We start from the raw sequence: 22,738 nt of genomic DNA, 5'->3' as shown, positions 1-22,738 counted from the left end.
GCCCACAGCCATCAGCATCTATAATAACTCTTTGATTTAATTGAGCTACATCAATATTTAATTTCCCTCTGGGATAAATAAAGTATTTTTGAATTGAATTGAATTGAATTGAATTGTATGAATGAAGAAATAATCGGAATCATTTATTCATTTTCCATTCCCTCTTAATCCTGTACAGGAGTTCAGGATCACTAAAATAATATAAAACATAAAGTAGATTGTGTCCCATTAAAGGCTGAGCAGATGCTCATATTGAACTAGAAATCAGCCTGAAACACAAAACGAGAACCCTAAACCTTGAACCATGTGGTAACATCTTAGGCTGAAAAATTATGTTGATGCTGAGATCCAAAAATGAGTTTATCCACTATAATTCCTATTTTAAAATGGATGGATGGAGTAATTGCTGTATGTTATGCGGTGTTTCTTGTGCAAGCCTATTCGGCTTACTGACACAGAATCTATTTTATTTTTTTAAACAGAAACTCTTTGATTTGGAGTTGCCGTTCCCTGAAAACTAGTGCATTGAATTGTGTGCTGCTGAGCCAAGTATCAAACCCATTTCTTGTCTCAGAAGTGTTGCAGATTGCAGAAGGTGGCATCTGTGCAATCTGTGGAGGGAACAGCTGGCCAGACCCAGACTAAGGGGAGGCCATTAGCCGTCCTCACACTGACCTCCCATGAGGACCTGGAAGAGATGACCAGCAGGCAGAAACGCTAACATTTAATTGCATTGAAAATGGCTGCTAAAATACCCTTGATGGCTGCCCTGGTGAAATGAATGGAGAGAGGAGGTTTGAGGTGTTGTTGCAGTCTTGACAGGCGAAAAAGGAATCAGGACTGGAAAAAGCACTGGTGCAATGACAGGTGTCGGAACAAAAGAGACAGGCGAGCGGCCATTTTCATTGGCAGATGACACAGCAAACTGATCTATTGTATGGAGTACCTCACCACAAGAATCACACATTTACAGTCAGAACAAGTAAGGGACAGTAGAAAAAGTGGGATAACCACTCCAAGTGCTATTGCTTGTAGTGCAGGACCTCATATAACTTATTGAGTACTCTCTCGACCTGGCAATATTCATGTTGGCAGATAAGTTAAATTAGTAATGATCCTACTGCTGCTGAGCATATTGACTTTTCAAGTATGTTCATAGAAGCTTTTCCCTGTATCCTCAGGACTGGACTCTTGTCTTGTGTTTACTTTGGCCCTTCTGTTTTTGTGAAAATGTACTTTTTATTAACACATCCACAAGGTAACTCTTTCTGTTACAAAGTTATTGCAGTAGTTACTGAAACAGTATTCCTTTCATTAAAGTATTTTATTGGACAACCCATGATAGAATGTTCCATGGCAAATCTCAGCAAATAAAAAGTAAATAAATACATAAATAACAAGACATAATAAGCATTATCAACTAAGTTTATCTCCAAAATTTTACTTAAACTTAACTTTAAAAACTTGTTAAATGAATAAAAATGAAAGTAAAAAGATATGATATGATGTGCACTGTCATAATATCTTTAATATCTTTTTACAATACTTTAAAGTCTGAACTGCTTTATGCTATATCATTTCTAAACCAATGCACAGTAAAAAACTAAACAAAACGTACATGAATAGTTATGATTATACAGTAACTTACTAACAGAATCCTTATTGTCCAGCAGTAAAATAGCTATCTTGGTGTCATTTCTTAGGCTCTGTGAAAGAGCTTCTCTACGGGCGTCTCTATGACCCATTGGAACCCAAGATGGGACAACTATTGTAAATGTAACAAAAACATTAAAAACAGCTTTAAAGTGAAATGGAGAAGTCGAAACTGTGTAGTTGCATTTGTTTATCCCTCTTGTGCTGAATGTAGGACTTCCACTGAAGCTACATCTGTGGTGTCAGTGCCATCGTATCAGTAGCAATGCGTACTGTTTGGGAAGAAAACTGCAGTGAGACCAGTGCCCTTGGAGCGTCAGTAAACGGTTATGGCTTGATGATGACTTAACATTTCACGACATGCAAGACCAATACTGCGAGCACAATCAGCCTCGGGTGATGCAGAGTAAGTTCAGGAGGAAGGGTAAACAGGAAGAGAAACTGGTAAACCAGCCAGTCATTAAGTTCTCCCCGAGGTCAGACAGTCATTACATTCGATCTGAACAGTGACCCACAAAATGGGATTTTTTCCCTCTTTTATTTTTTTGTTAACTTAAAGCAATACAATGTAACTTCTCAAAAAGCCCATTATGGAGCTCCCCCTACAGGTTTGGAGGTAATGTACGGTTACACTGTCGTAAATACAACACCCTTTCGCTTACACGTTTCACGTTTGTTGACGAACCGGCGAGGAGTCAGAAGGTGCAAGCTATGTCGACCGAGAAGGTAAGAGTAATCAAATGTACCTGGGAGCGTGAGAGGGGTCTATTTGTTTTTGCGGTAGGTGTGCCAGAAAGCAAGTCGAAGTACTTCCGCACCGCTCCCGGGCCGGTCCAGCAAAGTTGCATAGCGCAGTTTTTCCAACTCAGACCCCCGAAGGGCATAGGAGACAGGCCAATCGTAATATTAAAACTCATTCTAGCCGCACAATTTTTTTCAAGCTGTTATTTTAAGGTAGAAATGTTACATAGTATTGCTTTAAGATGACGTGTCTGAATTTCATGCTTCTTCGAACAATATGCTCTAGGAGACTAACTTCCCATAAATTCCGGACTATAGGCCGCACCGGATTATAAGCCGCAAGTGTCCACATTGTAATATGAGATATTTACACAGAAAGATGTTACACGTGAGGATTTTTTTCGAACAGTGCCTGTATGGCTGGTTTAAAAAAAAAATAAAATAAAAAAAGACGGTAGTCTACCAGGAAAAGTCACTGATCACCTTCCTTGTTTGTTTTCCATGTTGAGGGTGAGTACAATCGACCGGTTTACAATAATTTAGTTGTGTAAGTGGGTTTGATTTATCGTATAAATTTCATTGGACCACTGTAAACTATTCGTTAATGTTATTGGTCTAATGTTACGAGGCAAAATATTAGCCGCACCGTATTATAAACTGTGGTGCTCAAAGCCTGGGAAAAAAGTAGCGGCTTATAATCCGGAATTTACTTACTGAGAGTTCTCGCTGAAGTATTGCCTTTGAGTGTTCAAAGCTGCTGTCAGTTCTGTTTGGTCAAAGTTTTTGTATAAGTGTTGCAAAGTGATCAATAAACCCCATCAACACTTAATAAACCAACCTCTGATGATTGTGTCTGATGAATGGACAAATAAGAACCCTTAATCAAAACTCGACAAGAAGGAGCCATTAGTGAAAGTTTTTTTTTCTGAAGTGCAGTGATTGCATCAATACTGTCGCTTATGGTGCAAATCTGTTCACTTGACATGTGCACAGATGTTTTTTTTTTTTTTTTTTTTTCAGTTCTTAAGGAATTCGGTTAAAGGATTTGCATTTTTAATATTTTAGAAAATCTTGATCTATTGTGTATGGGGGGGGGGGGGGGAGTGCCTGTTTGAGTAATGAATATAACATTCAGTACTCAAGAAGGCTGCAGTATTTGAAACATTTTATGCTCACATACTTCCTTAATACTGAAAATGCTGTTTGGGTTCATGTGGTAGCCACACATTCATTTTGAGAACATGTGCAATATTTATCATGTTTGCTTCTTGCTCCCTCCTTGCAACTTGTGTTCGAGCATACATACAGCGTGTGGAGTTTATAATTTAAAGGAGGCTTTCTTGGTCCTTGAGTTGACTTTCCCTGTCTCCTCTCCTCACCCCCTCTTGTCCGTAGATGCTTTTTGTCAGACTCTTGTCGACACCCTGGAGGGCACACCTGGTCTGCGCTACATTTGGAGCACCTTCAAACCATTATTGCAAGGGAAGGTCCTATACGCTCCTGATACACCTGCTGCTCGCCTGCTGGTGAAAGAAGTAGGTTTGGAGAAGAAAAAAAAGTTTTGTACATATATCCATGCACTCATGTTGAAGTGTATGAATTTGTATTTTTGTTTGAATTTGTAGTTGTAGTTTATATATATTCAAGTGTCTTGTTTGCACAGGATCAGGTCTAATGGTCTAATGGGCCAATGCCTCTGATGTTTATGGGCAAAATAAGTGGATGTCACACTTTACCACCTTGGCGGAAAAGGAAAGCAAAACAATATTTATACAGGTGGAAACACACAGCATGTGTTGTTAATTCATGCCATGATATTTCTCTGCAAACTGCATAAGCAAAACATGTGAGACATGCATTGAGGCTCTTGCTTTCCGATTACATAAGAAATGGAAGCGAAAACTTGCCAAATTCACAGCAAGCGGCCCGGTATTCTACTTAAGCAGCACTCTTCACACCAGATGCAAATTGTTTACAAATCAATGTTCTGAGGTAAATAACCCCATTTACATTCATCCCCATGGGTGGAGGAGAGGGGGAGTAACAGAGTTACAATGTCATGAGTTTCTCAAGGGAGAGTACAGATGTAGAATATGTTCATGTCTGTATTGGCTCAGCATGAATAGAGGCCTCTGTGGGTATGCTCCCTTTCAAGGGAGGGTGGGATGAATTTTCTTTTAAATATTGTTTTTGTATTTTTTGTTTCAGGCAAACAGCACATTCAACTCCCTGGGAATGTTAAAGGAACTTGCAGATTCCTGGGATGAACTCGGGCCTCGTGTCTCGGATTTCCTACAAAACAGCACTCAAGTCAATACGATACGGGTAAGGCTCAATAAAATATCCCCGAACACGCAGGCACATATTTTATTCTTTTTTTTTTTCTTTTTCTCGAAGAATTTTAGAATGTCAGCTCAAGGTTAAAAGAAAGTTTCAGACGACAATGAAACTTTTATTTTATTTTATCATTTTTCTCCATTTAATTTGATATTATGAGGTTTGCAGAAAACTCAAAATCTACTATCAAATTTATTTTACAATTACCAATTAAAGATTGCAAGAAAAGTCAGAGGACATAGCTTTTTTTGTTTATTGATTAATTAATTTTTTCATTATTTTGGTCACACTGCAAAAAGTGAAATCTAAGTAAAAAGAAATATATCAGATCAAAGGGATATATGCTTATTTTTTGTCCGATAAGATAGTTCTTCTCAGTAAGCAGTTTTTATGTTAGACTGTTTCACTTGTTTTAAGTGTTTCTGTGCTTAATTATCTAAATAAGATATTACAGCTTGTTACTGAGATGTTATGAGCTGTTTTGAGTAAGTACATGCTTGAAGCTAGAATATCAACAGTTTCCAAGCTGGCTTCAAGAAATATAAGGCCTAGTGCATACCACTATGTCAAGATAATGGCTCTAGCATTTACTTAATTCAAGAATATTTTTCAATATATTGAGAAAATAGGCCTGTGTATTTAATTAGAATCACAAAAAATGTACTTGTTATTAGTTAAATGACACTAATTCTAAGGTATTTGTGGGTTAATTGAGATGAGATATTTTTACTTGTTTTGAAAAAACTTGACAAGCCACATACGTTGAGTTGACATCAAAATCATTTAATTCTGATGTGTTTTGAGAATTTTTATTTGACCGTTTTCAGCCAAAAGTCGTTAGCCTGGAGGAGAGTGGGGCATATGGTATCGCCGCTACAAAACGCTATTTTTACACCTCTTCTACAGCTCCAAACAACATAACACTTACGTGGTAGTGAGTAGAGGGTCCCTAAATCCAAACAGAAGTGTCCCGAGGTCTTCATGTGGTCGGATAGAGAGTCCAGAATGAATTTAAAACCAGCCAGTATCTTTCCGGAAATGCTCCTGCTGCAGCTGGCATCTTCAGCGTAAAGTCCGTATAGTAGAGAGCCGAGTGTGGAGTAACACGCTCTGGAAATTCACAATTTCGTTGCCGTTTTTTTTTTTTACAAACATAGTCCAGTATTACTTTCGAAAGCCAGGATAGGAACAAACACGCACCATAACTCCAAAAGTTTGCTCCGCTGTTTGTTCAACAATCTGCTCACACACCTCTCCTTCTTCTGTGATGGTCACTCCAGTCACGCAAAAGACGTCTTCCGTAAACAGGAGGCTAGGTCACGCGAGACGTAAGGTCACGTGACATTTTATAAAATTCCAACCTGTTAGTAAGCTAGGCTTTGCTGTTGCATACAACTTCATTTCACTTTCGAAAGAAATACTGGACTATGTTTGTAAAAAAAAAAACGGCAACGAAATTGTAAAATTTCCAGAGCGTGTTACTCCACACTCGGCTCTACTATACGGACTTTACGCTGAAGATGCCAGCTGCAGCAGGAGCATTTCCGGAAAGATACTGGCTGGTTTTAAATTCATTCTGGACTCTCTATCCGACCACATGAAGACCTTGGGACACTTCTGTTTGGATTTAGGGACCCTCTACTCACTACCACGTAAGTGTTATGTTGTTTGGAGCTGTAGAAGAGGTGTAAAAATAGCGTTTTGTAGCGGCGATAACATATGCCCCACTCTCCTCCAGGCTAACGACTTTTGGCTGAAAACGGTCAAATCAAAATTCTCAAAACACATCCGAATTAAATGATTTTGATGTCAACTCAACGTATGTACTCCCAACATCCCGTAAATTGACCTAAAGTGCATTTTACTCCGGATTATTCCTTTAATGGGCTGAGAGTCCCAGTTTCTGACTTTTTTTGGTGGCATTAATTAAGAGACATTATTACATTATGTTGTTTTAAAAGATACAAAAAGAGCACAGCGGTTTGGTTTTCATGCTCAATTTTTGTATTATTTTGATGATTGTTTAAAGACCTTTCTGACACCGTAAAAGACCTCAGTATCCTTATCCGTCGCTATCTGTCAATCTGTCTCCGTGGTCACGGAGAGGCTGTTACGCTAGGCGTCCACTATTCCGGCACGTCAAGCCATATCCAACGCATTCAATTAATTTTCAATGAAATCCGGCCGATCGTTGTCGCCGTGCTCGCAAAGCATGCTGGGATTCCGGCACGGCGAGCGGGGGACTTGCGGCACGTCAAAAAGTTGGGCTCGCTCGAAGTTTATGCAAATTTGCCACGGCAGACGGAGTGCGTTATCCAATGACTGTAGATCATGTGATCTCCTGTGTCGGCTCAGCAGCAGCAGCAGCAGCTCTCCTCGCTCGCAGATCCACAGCCATGGTGAAATACGAAATAATTTTCCATTGCTGACGATTTATACACATTAATTTCCCTCCAAAACTCAAATTTTTAGAGGGAGAAACTTCGGTTGGTTAAAATCACAAGTTATTTACTTTTCCCCCGGAGCCCGTATGTTCTATACAACTTCGTATACAGGCCCCTCTGTACACGCCCACTGCAGCAGCAACACGGCGAGACTAGGCATCCAATCCGGCGAGTTACGTTGACGTGCCGGAATAGTGGACGCCTAGCCTCGGTAGGCGTCCACTATTCCGGCACGTCAAGCCGTATCCAACGCATTCAATTAATTTTCAATGAAATCCGGCCGATCGTTGTCGCCGTGCTCGCAAAGCATGCTGGGATTCCGGCACGGCGAGCGGCGGACCTGCGGCACGTCAAAAAGTTGGGCTCGGCCGGACTTTATGCAAATTTGCCACGGCAGACGGAGTGCGTTATCCAATGACAGTAGATCATGTGTTCTCCTGTGTCGCAGCAGCAGCAGCACAGCAGCTCTCCTCGCTCGCAGATCCGGATCCATGGTACAATATGAAATAATGTTCCATTGCTAACGATTTATACACATTAATTTCCCTCCAAAACTCAAATTTTTAGAGGGAGAAACTTCGGTTGGTTAAAATCACAAGTTATTTACTTTCCCCCGGAGCCATTCTACACGCCCCACACACCCACTGTAGTAGCAACACGGCGACAACTAGGCATCCAATCCGGCGAGTTACGTTGACGTGCCGGAATAGTGGACGCCTAGCCTTAAACCTTTCGAAGTTCTCCGTCAGGATGTCGGATATGCAAAGCAATTCACCTCCCGAACAGTAGGCGTTGCTACTTTAGACGACCCAATCTCGCGACGTCTATCGTGAAAGTCGTTGGTTGATTGTTTACCTTCCAGCTCCGTTCCACTCCTCACAGTGAACGATGGCGAGCGAGAGAGAAAGACTTTTGTTGGAGTTGGAGCTTATTGATATTAAAATGCAAATAATTTTGACCAAATGTTGACCGGCACACGGTAAACTCTTTCAAAAATGGCGGTGTTGTTGTTCTGAGAGGAAGGAGCTAAACCGGAAAAGTAATTCCGGAAATAATGTTGTTAGACGACCAATCGCAACCCTTGCGGTCTCCGAGAGTCTCCGTCGCCTCGACGGATAGATAGAAATTTTGGCCGACGCACGCAAGCGACGGAGTGTCTCCAGGAGGGTCTCTGTCTCTCCGTAGACGACCATCAGCCTTAACAAAGCCAACTGGATTTTTTTTCTGCTTTAGGACAGGGTTCACATTTTGGAATCCAGTCCCACATCAAATGACTTACAGGTATTTATCAGCTGTGGCTGCAATCAGCATTGATGTAAACATAAGACCTGGATGAGCATGCAAATTTTTTAGTCTAGTGTGTTTTAGGAGTGCAAGTCCCATCTTATTTTATTTAACATACATTTACCAACCATAGTATCTGATACTGACCAAACCAACTCACAGATGATGGAAATGTGAGGTAATGGATCTATTTTAACAGTCTGAACGGTAGTTGGCTTGACTTCTGCACTTTAACTGCTTATCAGCAGCTATTGCCGACCTGTAGGATGCCATGTAACATCATTCTCTCATCTGGGTTATTGGATTTATCTCTAGGTTGAGTACATGCATAGCTCTTAATGCACTGAGACTACACAAGCAATTACTGGCAGAGGGAAAGGATCTAACTGTTGTCTAAAGGGACACTATGTAATTTCTTCCCCCATCTAGTGGTGCAATTTTATTTTGCAAAGTCGAATGAATTTGCTCTCTAGCGCCTCGCGTTTTCAAATGTGCGCTGCAACTGCTTGAACTACGGCAGGCGGTATGTGTCAAGATTCAAGAAACTATAGCTTCAGACTCAAGGTCCATACAAACAAAAAGACATCAAGACACACAGTACAAAGGATTACATAACACACATACAATAACACTATAAATACAGATGACAGATAACATGTCAGATAACATAAGTTGACATAGCCTTTGGTGTGCAAGCAATGCAAATAGTCATATTCAGGGAGTTACCGGAAGTGACGTCGACGCAGTGGTAGCGTTAGCAGCAGTGTGTAGTTGCTATCTGGAAAGTGTTATTTTAAATAAACTCTCGGTAAACTTACAAACTTTCTAATGCCTCGTTTTGTGAGTTAAGAACCTATGTGTACTACGGCAGAAGTTTGGTAACAATCAATGCATTATTAGTGGGATAATTTACGAGATAAAATCTATTTACCATTGGCGCCAGTAATAAGCCATTCGGCGGACGTGACGTCAAAATGACGTCATTTCCACTTGCAGGCCTGGCGTTGGGAAAAACGCGAAGTGCTTTATGTCCCACTCGGCACGTCGTCGTTTTTCATAGACCGGAAGGACATGGCAGCCTCGTTAGAGCTTGCCCGCTCTATGTAGATACAGACAAGTTATTCTTCACTCAGGAGGATAATTGAGATTTTTGACAGAGATAATTTTACACCAATGAGGACTAATTTATGAATGAATATGTTGATTTGAGCTATTAAATGACTTAATATATTACATAGTGTCCCTTTTAAGGGGGTGCACCAAAATTAAAAAACATTACATGTGCATGTCTTTTTTTTTTTGTAAATACAATATTGGTTCAAATGAAAACAGCCTCACTCTAATGGGAAAACTTAACTGAGCTCTTGGCATCACAAAAAAGCGCATACGGTTCCCTTCAGTATCCTTTTTCAACATGCCAGCTAAATGTAGTGAAACTTATTTCCATGTCATTATCCACATGAGACGTTGTGGATTTTAAGCCAAGCCACAATCTTTTCCCAACCCTAACGAAGAAGTTTTGGTGTGCTTTTCCAAACCTTTTCAAAGTTACCTTGTGGAGCAGCACGATTCCTCCAAGATCAGTGAGATCAAGATGAGCAGAAATCCCATCTGTTAAAGATTGTGTGATTTTTGTCGGACCAATCAGTAACCATGGATGGGTTTTAGGTGTGTCAACGTTCAGCAATTAACTTTTTAAAGCAGTAAGTGCAGGTAGTGCAACATTTTAAAGTTATACTAGAACTAGATAACTAAAAGAAGAGCAAAGTTTTTTTATTTTGGTAAATATCTGATCCTTTTTGTTGATTCCCAGATGGTTGTGGTCATGAAACATTTGGTAAATCAGAATATGGACAGCTACTTTGAATAAAATGATGTCTCAAAACCCAAAGGAGTGCAACATAAACATCCAATTTTCATACTTTTCTCATTAGACAGCTTGTGTGTGCATATGAGATGTGACTTTCACAGATTTTGTAACTATGTAACCGTAGGTTGCACATAGATTAGTTCTCACATATTTTTTTTTCTTGAAATTTAGGCTTGACAATTTCTAGATTTACTTGCTGCTTCACTAGCTACTTGCCACAGATTTAGGAAGAAACGGGTTGTATAATGTGGTACTTTGAAAGTAGGGGAAAGACACAAAAACTCAGTGATGGATTCAAAGCAGAAAAGTAAGAATTCCAGTTCCTTTTTTTTTCCTCAGTAGAAACCAAAATTTTCTGCAAATGATCAGAAACTCACTCTTGCCTTTCGTGTCTTGTGTAAAACAAGCTCCTTTTTGCTGCAGTGCAACAGCACATGAATATAAAGGAACAAAGTGTTGCTGCAAAATAAACTCCTTGATATTTTTCTAAAATGAAAACGGGAGATACGCCTTACGCTGCAGGTGATAAACATACATGTTGTGTATAACAATTTGTTGCACCTTCAGTTAGCTATGGAGAGCAAGGGAGAAAAGTAATTATGGATAAGTGCAGGATAATTCTCATTCTGGCAGAGAGGATTATCTATGGAAGTAAAGGACGTGGACTCTTTGCCACCACCTCCCTCTCCTCTTCTCTCTCTGTTTGCCTCTCCCTGTATTTCCTTGACACTGACATTACTCCAGTGTCACTCCAAATGAGCTTATAGGCAGCTGGAGGGAAGCAGACACTGGGAGCTCCATATTGCAAGGGTATTCATTACCCTAGTCCTAACCTTTACACAAATGGACCTGCAATCCTCCTTTGTCTTCATTTTCTCCCAACCCAGCCCTGTGCCCACCACTTGCTATGACACTAGCAGCTTCATAGGTTTGTCATCCTCAGAGGTCCTTCAAGGTTGCAGACACTTTTTTTTTTTCCATTGATGGACCAATTACCATCACCACCACAACTGCATTAGGGAAGGGAAATTTAGGGTGTAGAGCTGAACAGAAGGACATGGCATGTTTGAAATCTCTAATTAATAAAAGAGACAGGAAAACGTTTGACATACGGTAACTACCCATGCCTTTACATGTTGTTAATATTTTATCACGGATACACCAGTGGTTACCATGACAACAAACGTGGTTTTTCATTAAATGTCAGAAAAGCTCATTTGTGAGAAATGCATGGTGATATTTACACCTTTACTCAATTCCTATAAGATGACCAGTAGCTCGAAACTTTATAGAAAACAACTGCCATATTCTGGCATATTCCCACAGTTCTTTCCAAACATCAGTACGTGTACCATCATGTAACCTCTCGCACTTCTAAGAAAATTTAATTTGCTTATTATGTTAGACATTTTTTCATCTAAGGTGACATGTAAATTATTAGTGTTTGATTTGATTTTAGTTTCTTTCATTGCAGCACTGCCATGTTATTACTTGGTCATTTCAAAGCAGCATTATGCAAATACTTGGTGGGAAGGAGCGAAAGGGTCGTGGCTACTAAATAGAGAGCATCTGTGTTAAACGAGGAGCTGGGAGTGAAATGACCTCATTATCAAGGAACCTGTTTATTTCTCTCGGCATAAAGACACACTCATTTTTTTTTTCTTTGTAAGAGAGGCATTACCAATGCACTCACATTTGCTCTCTGAGCAACACATGAGCTTTACTCATTTGTTGCATCACTGGAGCAGTTTCAGCCTGAAACTGACCTGAGAGGTGTGGAAGTAATGACCTATCTACGTTTCATACCGATGTAACGGATCTTTTTGTGTTCTCATGTGTGAAGGCAGATTTGATTTGCATTCATTTCCATTCTTATTACATGTCTGTTTCGGGCAAATGTGTGTATGTTTTTCTGTTTGTGAACATACAGTACGTGCTGTGTTGTAAATGGGCGGCAGGTGCAACACTGCCATCTGTCTTAAAGCTTTTAATTGAGTCTACAGAAAAGACAAAGCTGACCTCCGATGCCTTTTCTAACACGCAGTATTTTTAAACCCTATTCATCCTCATTAATATGTATTTGCCTTCCTACTACATTCATTTTAAAACTCTAACAAGTGACAATTGTATTTCTAAATACATCCATCTTTTTGCCATCAAAATCAGGCTTTGCTGGTGAATCCTGTGTTTGCTGCTGCCCTCAACCAGCGTCTCAGTGGCACACAATGGACAGCCGAGCTGTTGGCCAACTTCCTGTACAATGGGCCTCCAGAGGACCGTCCAGCTGACATGCCAGCCTATGACTGGCGGGATGTTTACAACACCACTACCCAAATCCTGAAGCTCCTCTCCAACTTTCTTGGCGTATGTAATTGATTTTTCTGTGTTTTTACTCAGTGCGGAATAGCTCACACACCGTGCCTCTGTGTCTGTCATGGATCACAGGGTTGTGTAACCTCTTTGGTAAAGAGACAGATTTTGAAGAAAAAAAAAAGTGAGGGGGAGCTGTTCTCTGACTTAACTTTTTCAAAACTTTATCCTCACTGCTGAGGAAGGTTGTCAAAACATAACTTTCCCTCCTGCACTAGTCCCACCCTATATGTTATTTTTTGGATTTCCATTGACACGTTCTACAGATAAAGTCGTCGTTTACTACAAGTTATTATTTACCTATTTATTTACCTTTATTTAACCAGGCAAGCAACTGACCTACATGACCTTTAAATGCCTGAACCAAAGTATTTTAGGTGAAAATAAGTAGTATAAGCATTGTGATCCTGATTAACTAACTTTACATACGAAATATATGCAAAATTTCTGCAGCATCTTGTGTACTGAATAGAACCCTGATCAGCTGTACATTGAAATCACCAGTTTAATATTGTGTTTATCCCTCTGGTGACATCAAAACAGCTCTGATCTTTCAGGGAGTGGAGACCATAACTTTGGGGTTGTCCTGGGGTTGCAGTTCTTCCTGTAGATCGAATTGGGACCTGGGGAGTTTAGAGTTTAGATGATTGCCTTGGACTCACACTTGTGTTCCTTGAGTCCTATTTCCTGAGCTGTATTTGTGGTACGTTTAAGCTCACTGTCCTGCTGGGGGATGACCTGCGGGTGTTGCTTTGTGGTGCTGGTAATTAGTCTGCCATAGGGGTGGGCGATATGGAAAAAATGTTGTATCATGATTTTTTTGCATAAAATCACGATTTCGATTTTTTTATCACGATTTTCCATCCAAAAAAAAAAAAAGACCAATTACAGTAGAGTTAAGTCGACATGCTGAACCACAGAAGAGCTAAGGAGTAAAAGAAAGAATTTGGCAATCAACACATTGTAATTCAACTGTAACCCAATTCAAGATGAAAAATAATGATCTAATTAATGACATCTGACACAGTGAGAGTGAAGCAACCGGAAATAGAAAAACGAACCACTGATGACGACTTGACTCCACCTCATGATGCCATTTAGCAACAGATGAGCAACGCTGCATGTTCATTTACTGCAGCCACAGTCACGCACTGCCATCAGCAGAGCGCCCTAAAGGAATACTTTTCAACTGTGTAATGTTTGTCACGGTCGCGGTGCATCCCTTTTCTCTTGCACCGTAGTTAGCTTACGAGCTAGCGGTTTCCTCATCCGACCCGAGAGTGCTGCTGCTGGCCGTGAGTTTCTCCCGTGCGCCGCTATGGATGTGCTGTGGATGGTGCCGCTGCTGCTGTTCCCATTCCTGATGTGGACCAGCAGCAGTGGGTTAGGGTAGAAGAAAACCCGAACCAATTCCAAATTACAGAGGTGGATTTCCTCTTCTTCACCAGCTCGTCGGCTTGGCTTTCAGCCATGGCTGTCCATGCGTTTTCTAAGTTTTTACAAACACAACATGGAGGCGTGTAAGAAAGTGTCACGACACACAGTTCGCTATGATTGGTCGGTTAGGTAAAGGACGCCCTACGTCTGCCGCATCGGCGGGAACCAGCATTAAAAAAAAATAAAAAAATCATTGCGCTGATTGGCAAAGGCGATCTATACGGTTTCTCTAATTTGGTAGATCGCCTGCGATTCTCCACTCTTCCTCGCCAGTCACGATTTTATATCGTCAGATCGCGCACCCCTAGTCTGCCATAATGTTTGGCATCTGGTCAATGTGGAAACAACATCATGAATATCAGAATCCAAAAATTCCCAGCAGATTATTGCTATATATATATATATATATATATATATATATATATATATATATATATATAAAAAAACATGATTATCAATGCTGTTTACTTAATGATTAATGTAGGTGGCAGTTCATTTTATTCCCTCAACGCGTACTTCTGTGCAGGACATGTATTCAGTTTGATTTAATCAATAGACTTTTTATAAGACCAAGATGTAGCATAATTTTTCGAAATTAATTACTGATTTAATTTAATTCACCCATGGGTCTTTTTGATCCTAACTGTCACACAACTCTGGCCAAACATCAGAGATGCCATGAAATGTAAGCAGTGTGCTTTATATCTAACACACATTTCCATATCAGGCAGAGTGCTTTTTTCTTTACTTTTCATTTCTTGTCTGGTCTTTTCTTTTCTTGTTTTTTTTGTCTCTTGGCTCTTTTGTTGCAGGATCTATGCTCTGTTCTTCTTCAAACAAAAAAATCAAGGCTGCTGCTTTCTTCTTTTTTATTTTTTAATCTTGCTCACTCATTCAGATTTTGTCTCTTTTTGAAAATGTGTAGAAGAGGCTTTGGTCTTTTGTTCATTTTACTTTAAAGGAGAACTGCGGTATTTTCAATATTTAGCCTCATTTATGAGTCGTCTGCAATGTTTTAGAACCCCCCTCTCCGGTATTTGCCTAATTTTGATTCTTCTCAACCTGCTTCAGAATGGCAAGTACGGTGCATGTCCAAAAAGGTCCGTAAAAGCACAATAAACGTCCGTTTTCAAAATCATCAACTCACCGGATTGGTTACTGGTGTGCACTCGTAATCCATATCAAATTTCGTTGCGAAAAGTTGCTTCTGTCGTGTTTTATTTGACATTTTGTACTGGATGTTCGTTGATATTACTCCGCCACCGCGAAGAAAATAGTGCGAGCATGAACGAGCTGCCAAATAAAACACAACAGTTTTTTTTTTTTCTTTACTGTATGATGAAACATGTGTACACTGCCCATCCTCATCCTGTGACACCCTTACATAAACACACACTTAACATCAATTCATCAGCTCATAAGATGGCAGCCTATTATTCTCTCCTCTGTATACATATACATGTTTTTCGAGAACTATCTTCTTTTATAACAGAAATAATTGGCATGTACATTGAGCAATGATAATGGAAATTGCAAATGGCATTTCTTTGCTGGACAGAAATTAAAAATCTGGAAAATTTGCTTCCCCTGAATTAATCTGACTGACAATATCTTTGTTCAATGATAATTAACATAATTTAGCCTGATTTAATTCATATATCATCACTAGTTTATGTGTGCAACCTTTGCATGGTGTGTATCAACAATAATCCCCTCTTAGAGCAAAATTATTACTCAAGCATACATGTAGAAAAACAGGAGACCAAGTGATAAATGTGCAGATACAAGAAAGGAAGAATAGATACCTTGATAATGGGAGCTTCCAAGTCTGTAATTTGTTTTCTTGCAATAGTAATTGGTGAGAGCTAATGTATGACTAAAGATCAAAGCCTAATAATTTGTGGTCATTTCATAAATGGCACAGTGTCTCTCTCTACCAGCATTAACATTGATAAGTCAGGTCCTGTCTCTTAAACAGCACACACACAACTTTGAGCCACAAACTGACTTTTAATTTAATTTCCAAACTCTCGCCATTTAGGACCCAATCTAAGAAAGCATTCAGAAGTCTGAGCTTTGTTTAAAAAAAAAAAAAGACTCAATCATAAACAAATGATTGATGTCAATGTCTTGAAACAAAAATGATAAAGGTAATTATTGCTCCAAATCTTATATGTATCTTGGTTCGTGTTGGTTGTACAGTACGAACAGGAAAATAGAGTGGTCATTTGAAAAGAATATTAATGCCCGTGAACCAAGCTCCTCTCAGTTTGGAGACAGCAAATTTCTACAAAATAAAAGACATCTCATGAAAAAAGACATGAGGTTGCTGATTAAGACACAGTACTGCTGAAACACAAGCCTGTTTGCGCAATTAAAAGTCCTGAATCAAATCGGTGCACTGTAACCCCTTTTCTTAATTTTCTGGAGGTCATCCTGAAGGTATTCATGGAAACAGCAGCAGTAAACAATGCCATTGTGTCATCTTCATAACCCTGGGAATTAAAGCCTCAGAAAATTGGTCGGATACTTATAGAGAATGGAGTATTTCCCCACAAGAATGCTTTTTCAAATTCAAAGACATGATTTATTGCAAAGTCTCACAACCATGAGCATGTAAAAATGATTTATTGTTTGTATATCTTGTGCAGATTTCATGGGTAGCTTTCGCACAGCCACTTGACCAGCACATTGGCAGTAACTTATCATATGCTTATGTATGCTGTAGAGACCTGCTGATGTTAATATAATCACTAACATATCAGTCAGTGGCACCGGCTTGACTACAGTAGGCATGATATAACCATGACGGCACAACTGCACGTGTATCTTTATTGAATTAGGCCAAGATGGGATTGGCAAGCTATCAGTGGGGCCAGTTTCTTAGGCTCGAACCAGAGTCAGATTGTTGATATAAGATTGCTTAGCCTTGGCTGATGGCCCAGGGGTCAGAGAAGAAAACTCAGAATGAGTAAACATGAACTCTCTACCCCCCCGTAGGAGCATATTGGGTGGTAGGACCAGTAGTAGCAAAGAATGGTTCTAATATGACACTCAGGACAGGAAAAACACAGCCTGGAAAGGCTCTGAGGATCTTTTGTAAAGGCAGTTGATGCATACCTTGCTACCACAAATTGGTTTGGACGTAAATCTATTATCATTTACTCAGTTTAATGATTTGCATTTAACAGGATAATGTGAAACATTTTCTTTCCTATATTTCACTCAGTACTTTTGGCTCATGCAACTCTGCAAATTATGTGGTGAACAAACGGTGTTTGCGTCGATATTTGTGCCCCACTATTGAAATGGTGTGCACACAGCTGGGGGAGAAATCATAAACCTATTGCAGCATTGAGATGCGTGGAGGTGCAGCTGTCAGGTGCGACTGCCTCCCAGGAAGGCTAGCTCATTATCATCTCATGAAACGGGGGACAAGGCTACAGAACAGGGGAGTGCTAGCATGGCTGTATCTCATTTGCTTGTCTCTGCTGAAGCCCAAAACCTTTCCCTCCCCCTGGCAGCTCCAGATAATTTAAAAATGCACTGTGTGGTTTAGTCAATATTTGAGTGAATAGCTTTTTTTTTGCTAAATATCCATCTTCTATTCTGCCAGTGAGCTCATGTCTGCTTCTGCTTTATCTCTTTGTGTGCGAATATCAGGAGTTTAAATAAAAAGAAAATAATTTGTGCAATAGATATCAGGATTATAGAAGAGGAAGACAAATTTTCAACTTTTCTGTGTTTGTTAACAGTGTTTAGATCTGAATAAGTTTGAGGCAGCCCCCACTGAAGGCCATCTAGTGAACAGAGCCCTGGAGCATCTGAATAATGATACGTTCTGGGCGGGTATTGTCTTTGAAGACCTCCTACCTAACTCCAGCCACATACCTCCCTATGTCAAGTACAAAATCCGCATGGACATTGAGGGGGTAGAACAAACCAACAAAGCAAAATCCAGGTATGTAATTCAACTTGGCCTTCTCATGAATACAACAAAACAATGTTATCATATCTCAAAATCATGTACCAGCTTTTACTTCTGGGGCTTTTCCCATTGATTTGAGCATAGACTGTGTATAAAAGATGGATATATGCGCCAGTCTCAAAAAACCAATATGACAGTGCCTTAAACTATCATTTAAATGTAATAGCCGAAAGGAAGCGACTCCTGTAGTAGGTAGAAGTCAAGTTTTACTGAGGTCTATGAGACAAAAATGACCTTTTGTTTCAATTTTTTTCTTGTGAGTTTTTGTTTCACCAGAATGTTTTTGTAAAATATGGTTAAGTTCTGTCCAGAAAACTTTCTTTTTTTTTTTCGGATAGGGCAAAGTGGTCAGAAAGTGTTCCTAGTTTGCCTTTTAGATACATAAATGTTTCATGGGAGATTCACATAAATACACTAATTTAAAAATAGCAATATTTTTGAGCACCAACAATTGCAGATCAGAATCTGCCACCAGCAATTTGCCACTTTAGGAGTTATGCAAGAAGTCCGGTGATCACAGCAAACAAACCTGAAGTCAACAGGAGAAATTAAATAACTGTAAAAAAAGAAACTGAACTTCTGTCCTGAAATGAGGGAATGATGGCATAGTGGCTATGTCTATCTTTTATGCCGTCTATGTTTTAAAGTTAATGTTTGATCATTTTAGCTCAATATATCATCAACAGATACGAGACTGTTGAACAGTCTCTAAGCATGTCATCAAAACTGTTTTTAATATTTGTAAGCCTTTCTCTACCAAAGGAACAACTTGCTGTATTATTTTAATAATACAACTTCTAAATACTCTTGCTGGATGTCTAATCATTCAGGCTGTGGTTTACTTCTTAGGTCGTGGTCTCCTGGAGCCAGAGACAACTCCTTTAATGAACTGCGCTACATATTGGGGGGCTTTGCCTACCTGCAAGATATGATGGACCATGGGATTATACGAGCGCACACATCAAAAACTCAACCTCTTGGTGTTTTTGTCCAGCAAATGCCTTATCCTTGCTTTGTGGATGATGCGTGAGTACCATTTTTTTTTTTTTTTATCTGCCAGCCTCTTGATTAGTAGAGGACAGAGGTATTAAAGTAATACATTTTTGTTCTCTCAGGGGAGTTTCCACCACAAGGTTGAGTAATGGTCTTATCAGATTTCCTTCTAGATTTCCCTGTGGACAGATGCTTCCCTTTATTTGTCTAACTTACCTTGTCTTTAAAATATGTGTTGTTGTTAATGTTCTGTGTTGTGGGAACTATGCTAGTGACTGATCACAGGTGAATTAGCTAAGATAGGAACCTCCTTTACTAATGCTATTGTTTAAAGTGAATTATGATAAACTGAATCTTTGAGAGTAAATTCAATTTTAAAATTGATTTGAGGGACCACAAGGGAGATGAAATGGATGAAGGCAGTGACAGCGAGAGTGAGTCAAAAATATCGATTTTAGTCAAACAACAGGAAATACATGAATTGTGGGTATATTGTTGAATTATTTAAGCAATGACAGAGTCAGTGCCTTCCTTGTATTTCATTCTCACCAAAGTGAGTAGTGCACAGCTCCATCACATGCAAAGGCTAATAGTATCATTCAATTTGTGTTGTATTTATTGATATCACTGGCTTCTATCAAGTTAGATCCCTCACCTAGGGACACAAATTATGTGTTATCACACAGAATTTTCCACAGCCAAGATTTCCTCAGTCTTGGAAATTACTTCCATCCACGCGACATTATAATCTCCATTAATAAAGGAAAAGCCCGGTGATGCCATCAAGAGTAAGATAATTGCCACTGAGATTTAAGACTAACAATGCAATGCGCCCCTCACAGTTCGGTAGTCACAAATATTCAAAACCCATGGGAAAATGAAGTCTCAGAGAATGGGGATTTAATTTTAAGATATAATGGGCTTTGGATGGCTCTGATTTTACAGTGAATCAAACTTCATGGGGGCTTGGATCAAAAATAATGAAAAGGTCAAAGCAAATAGAACATTAACATTATGGCATTATTTTGAAAACACGTTTTGGCTTCAAATATCTACAAGAAACTAAATATATATATATATATATATATTCATATGTATGAAAATGTAATACCTTACAGCAGGTTTTTCTTGGAAACAAGAAATTAATTAGTTTGTTAAAATTTGATTCAAATTGGCATTATTGATTTGACTTTTATCATGAAGCATTTGTGTTGGTTCACTATAAACGCATTAATCCCCGCTAATTTAGATGCACATTTTTTTTAAAAATCGCTTTTTAAATACAACATGAACCAACCCATTGTACCAGATTCCTGTATTGCTAGTAATGTATAACTTCAGAAGCACAATTTCCCTTTTAACATATTACAACTCATTGTTTTGATAATGATCTGAAATTAGAAAGCCACGGTGCAGTTTATTTGCTCATTCCAGCCTCATCGCCTCAGTGCCCATCTTTTCAAACCAAAGAATTAATAATTACACAAGATAAATAGGAGCCATAAAGCAGTGAAATACCCCCACCCCTTACACCACTTACTCTTTTGCCTGCCCCGACATTCAGGCATTTCTATAAATTATGGACACTTGAAAACTGCTTTTCCATTCATAAATAATGGAGAGTGACATCACACAAAGGAAGATTGGTTAAAACACAGAGAGGCGTGATGTGGAAGAACTTCTGAACTGAATCCTGAACTGTGTTTTACCAAGATGAGAATATTTGTATGATCCATTAAGAATTTAATGTTGTCAATATAGGAAATAGCAGGAGAAGGGTATTTTATGTAAAAGTGTATAAAGAGTATATAAAATGTGATGACGTAGTGTACATATGTTGTTATAGCTTTTTTTTTTTATGTGGGGAATTTGAAGTGAATTGCTGTCATTGGCAATAAATATTTTGACAATAGCCTCAGGAAATCACACCTTTAGTTTCTCAGAAACCTTGTCATCACATTCTTTTGATATTTGCTTTTATTTTTCGAATTCACATACACAATATTTCCATTTCGGCTTGTAGCCCAGTTTTACCTTTACTGTCCCCCAAAACTCATCATGAGAGCTGCTTTGACAATATTATATTTTTCTTCTTCTTCACATCCTCCTCAAAACGTTTGCCAATAACCCACCTCATGAACTACAGAAATCTTCAACCGCAGCTAAACCTGCTGGTATTTTGAATCCGAGATACCTAAACTGGTTTAACTCCCTCTACCTTCTTATCCACACTTTGCACAGGCCTGTGATTGCAGTGTGGGATGCAGCCAGAACCCTGCAAGGCATGATATCACACAAGCCAGTCAGTTATTTGCAACCTCGAAACTATTGCATCCTCCTAAATCAGAGGCATGTCTTGTTTGGATCCTGAGGCACCGTCTCACATTCACACTGGCTTTGTAATAGTGTTAGCCAATACATAACATAGGCATGCAGTGGACTTGAGTAATATTCATCTATAGTAACAGATTAACACTATTGCTTCTGCTTAGAGCAGTGACATGCTTTACTAATAATATTGGAAAATATTCCCTGCATGTCTCCCCACACACTGAAAGAACCTTTTCTAGTCTCTTTATAACCACTGTAATTTCAGCATTTGAAAGGTATTTTTTTTCTCACTGACATACAGGGGAACCATCAGCACATATATTGATTCAATCTTGCAAGACCACAATCATACTGAGCTACTTTAATTAGCAAATGGTCATTATTACTAATGAAATGGTTTGAATGCAAAGCCGCACTATATAGCCAATCAGCACACTGATTAATGCTCTGAGCCAAAATAAGAGATGGTTTTACTGAGATTGTTTATTCATTCGGTTTTGTGTGACATTTTTTAAGACTTGGTGTTTTGTAGCTTTAGTTTCAATGACAGATGCTGCAGTATAGTCTGCTAACCGGGCAGTTAAAATGATGTACACTTGGAATAAAATGCAAAACCAGTTTTCGCAGTTTTTGATCAGCAAGCTAATTCGCAATCATTGTATAACTGGCTGAAGACTTTGTATTTTTACAGCTGCCACAATAGTACAATGAAATGTAACTTTCTAGAGACCTGAGTAAAAGTACACAGGTCAAAATAATTAAAACAAAGTGAGCATGTGCAGATGAAAAGTCAAAAACCTGTAATCTATGTTCACTTTATCTGTCATTAATTCTTCTTTAAGAGGTATTATCAAAAAATGTGAAAAACCTTTTTTTTTGTCACCTTGAAGAGCATTAAACACATGACCGTACATTTTTTTAGTATCCCATACTTAAAACAGTGATCCATTTTAAACAGCACTTAGTGAAATAAAACCCTCTTTTGTTAAATAATTTCTACAGAATTAGTTTGAACAGCCTGTGATAGATAAGGTTTTATTTTATGCCTACTTGAAAAAAAGGACTTCTCTGTAAAATACTGCAAGTCATGAATTTTCTTTTCTCTAATAGATATAGAACAAATTGGAACCCATTTAAATTTAGATCTAAAGTTCAAGCAAGCATCATTTTAGTTTTTTGCCCCTCGCAACTTTTAAAAACAAAAATTTGTAGAACAGTTACTGTTGATCTTTGTCAAAGCGCCTCACTTGGTGCATGATGGATATCTGAGAAAAGATACAAAAGTTTTTC

The 22,738-nt window shown here is 38.9% G+C and overlaps 1 protein-coding gene across 1 annotated transcript in view; it reads left to right on the top strand.

Moving 5' to 3' along the window:
- Positions 1–22,738, top strand: part of LOC142368457 (phospholipid-transporting ATPase ABCA1) — a 157,787-nt gene that overhangs the window by 18,531 nt on the left and 116,518 nt on the right. Inside the window, exons 9-13 of the mRNA XM_075450631.1 lie at positions 3,790–3,929; positions 4,603–4,719; positions 12,496–12,693; positions 17,892–18,097; positions 18,974–19,150. Coding sequence (XP_075306746.1) covers positions 3,790–3,929; positions 4,603–4,719; positions 12,496–12,693; positions 17,892–18,097; positions 18,974–19,150 — 838 coding nt within the window. The remainder of the gene's footprint in view (positions 1–3,789; positions 3,930–4,602; positions 4,720–12,495; positions 12,694–17,891; positions 18,098–18,973; positions 19,151–22,738) is intronic.

Source organism: Odontesthes bonariensis, chromosome 19 (genome assembly GCF_027942865.1).
Source record: "Odontesthes bonariensis isolate fOdoBon6 chromosome 19, fOdoBon6.hap1, whole genome shotgun sequence".
Taxonomy (NCBI): Eukaryota; Metazoa; Chordata; class Actinopteri; order Atheriniformes; family Atherinopsidae; genus Odontesthes; species Odontesthes bonariensis.
This window is presented reverse-complemented; position numbering and strand designations above follow the sequence as displayed.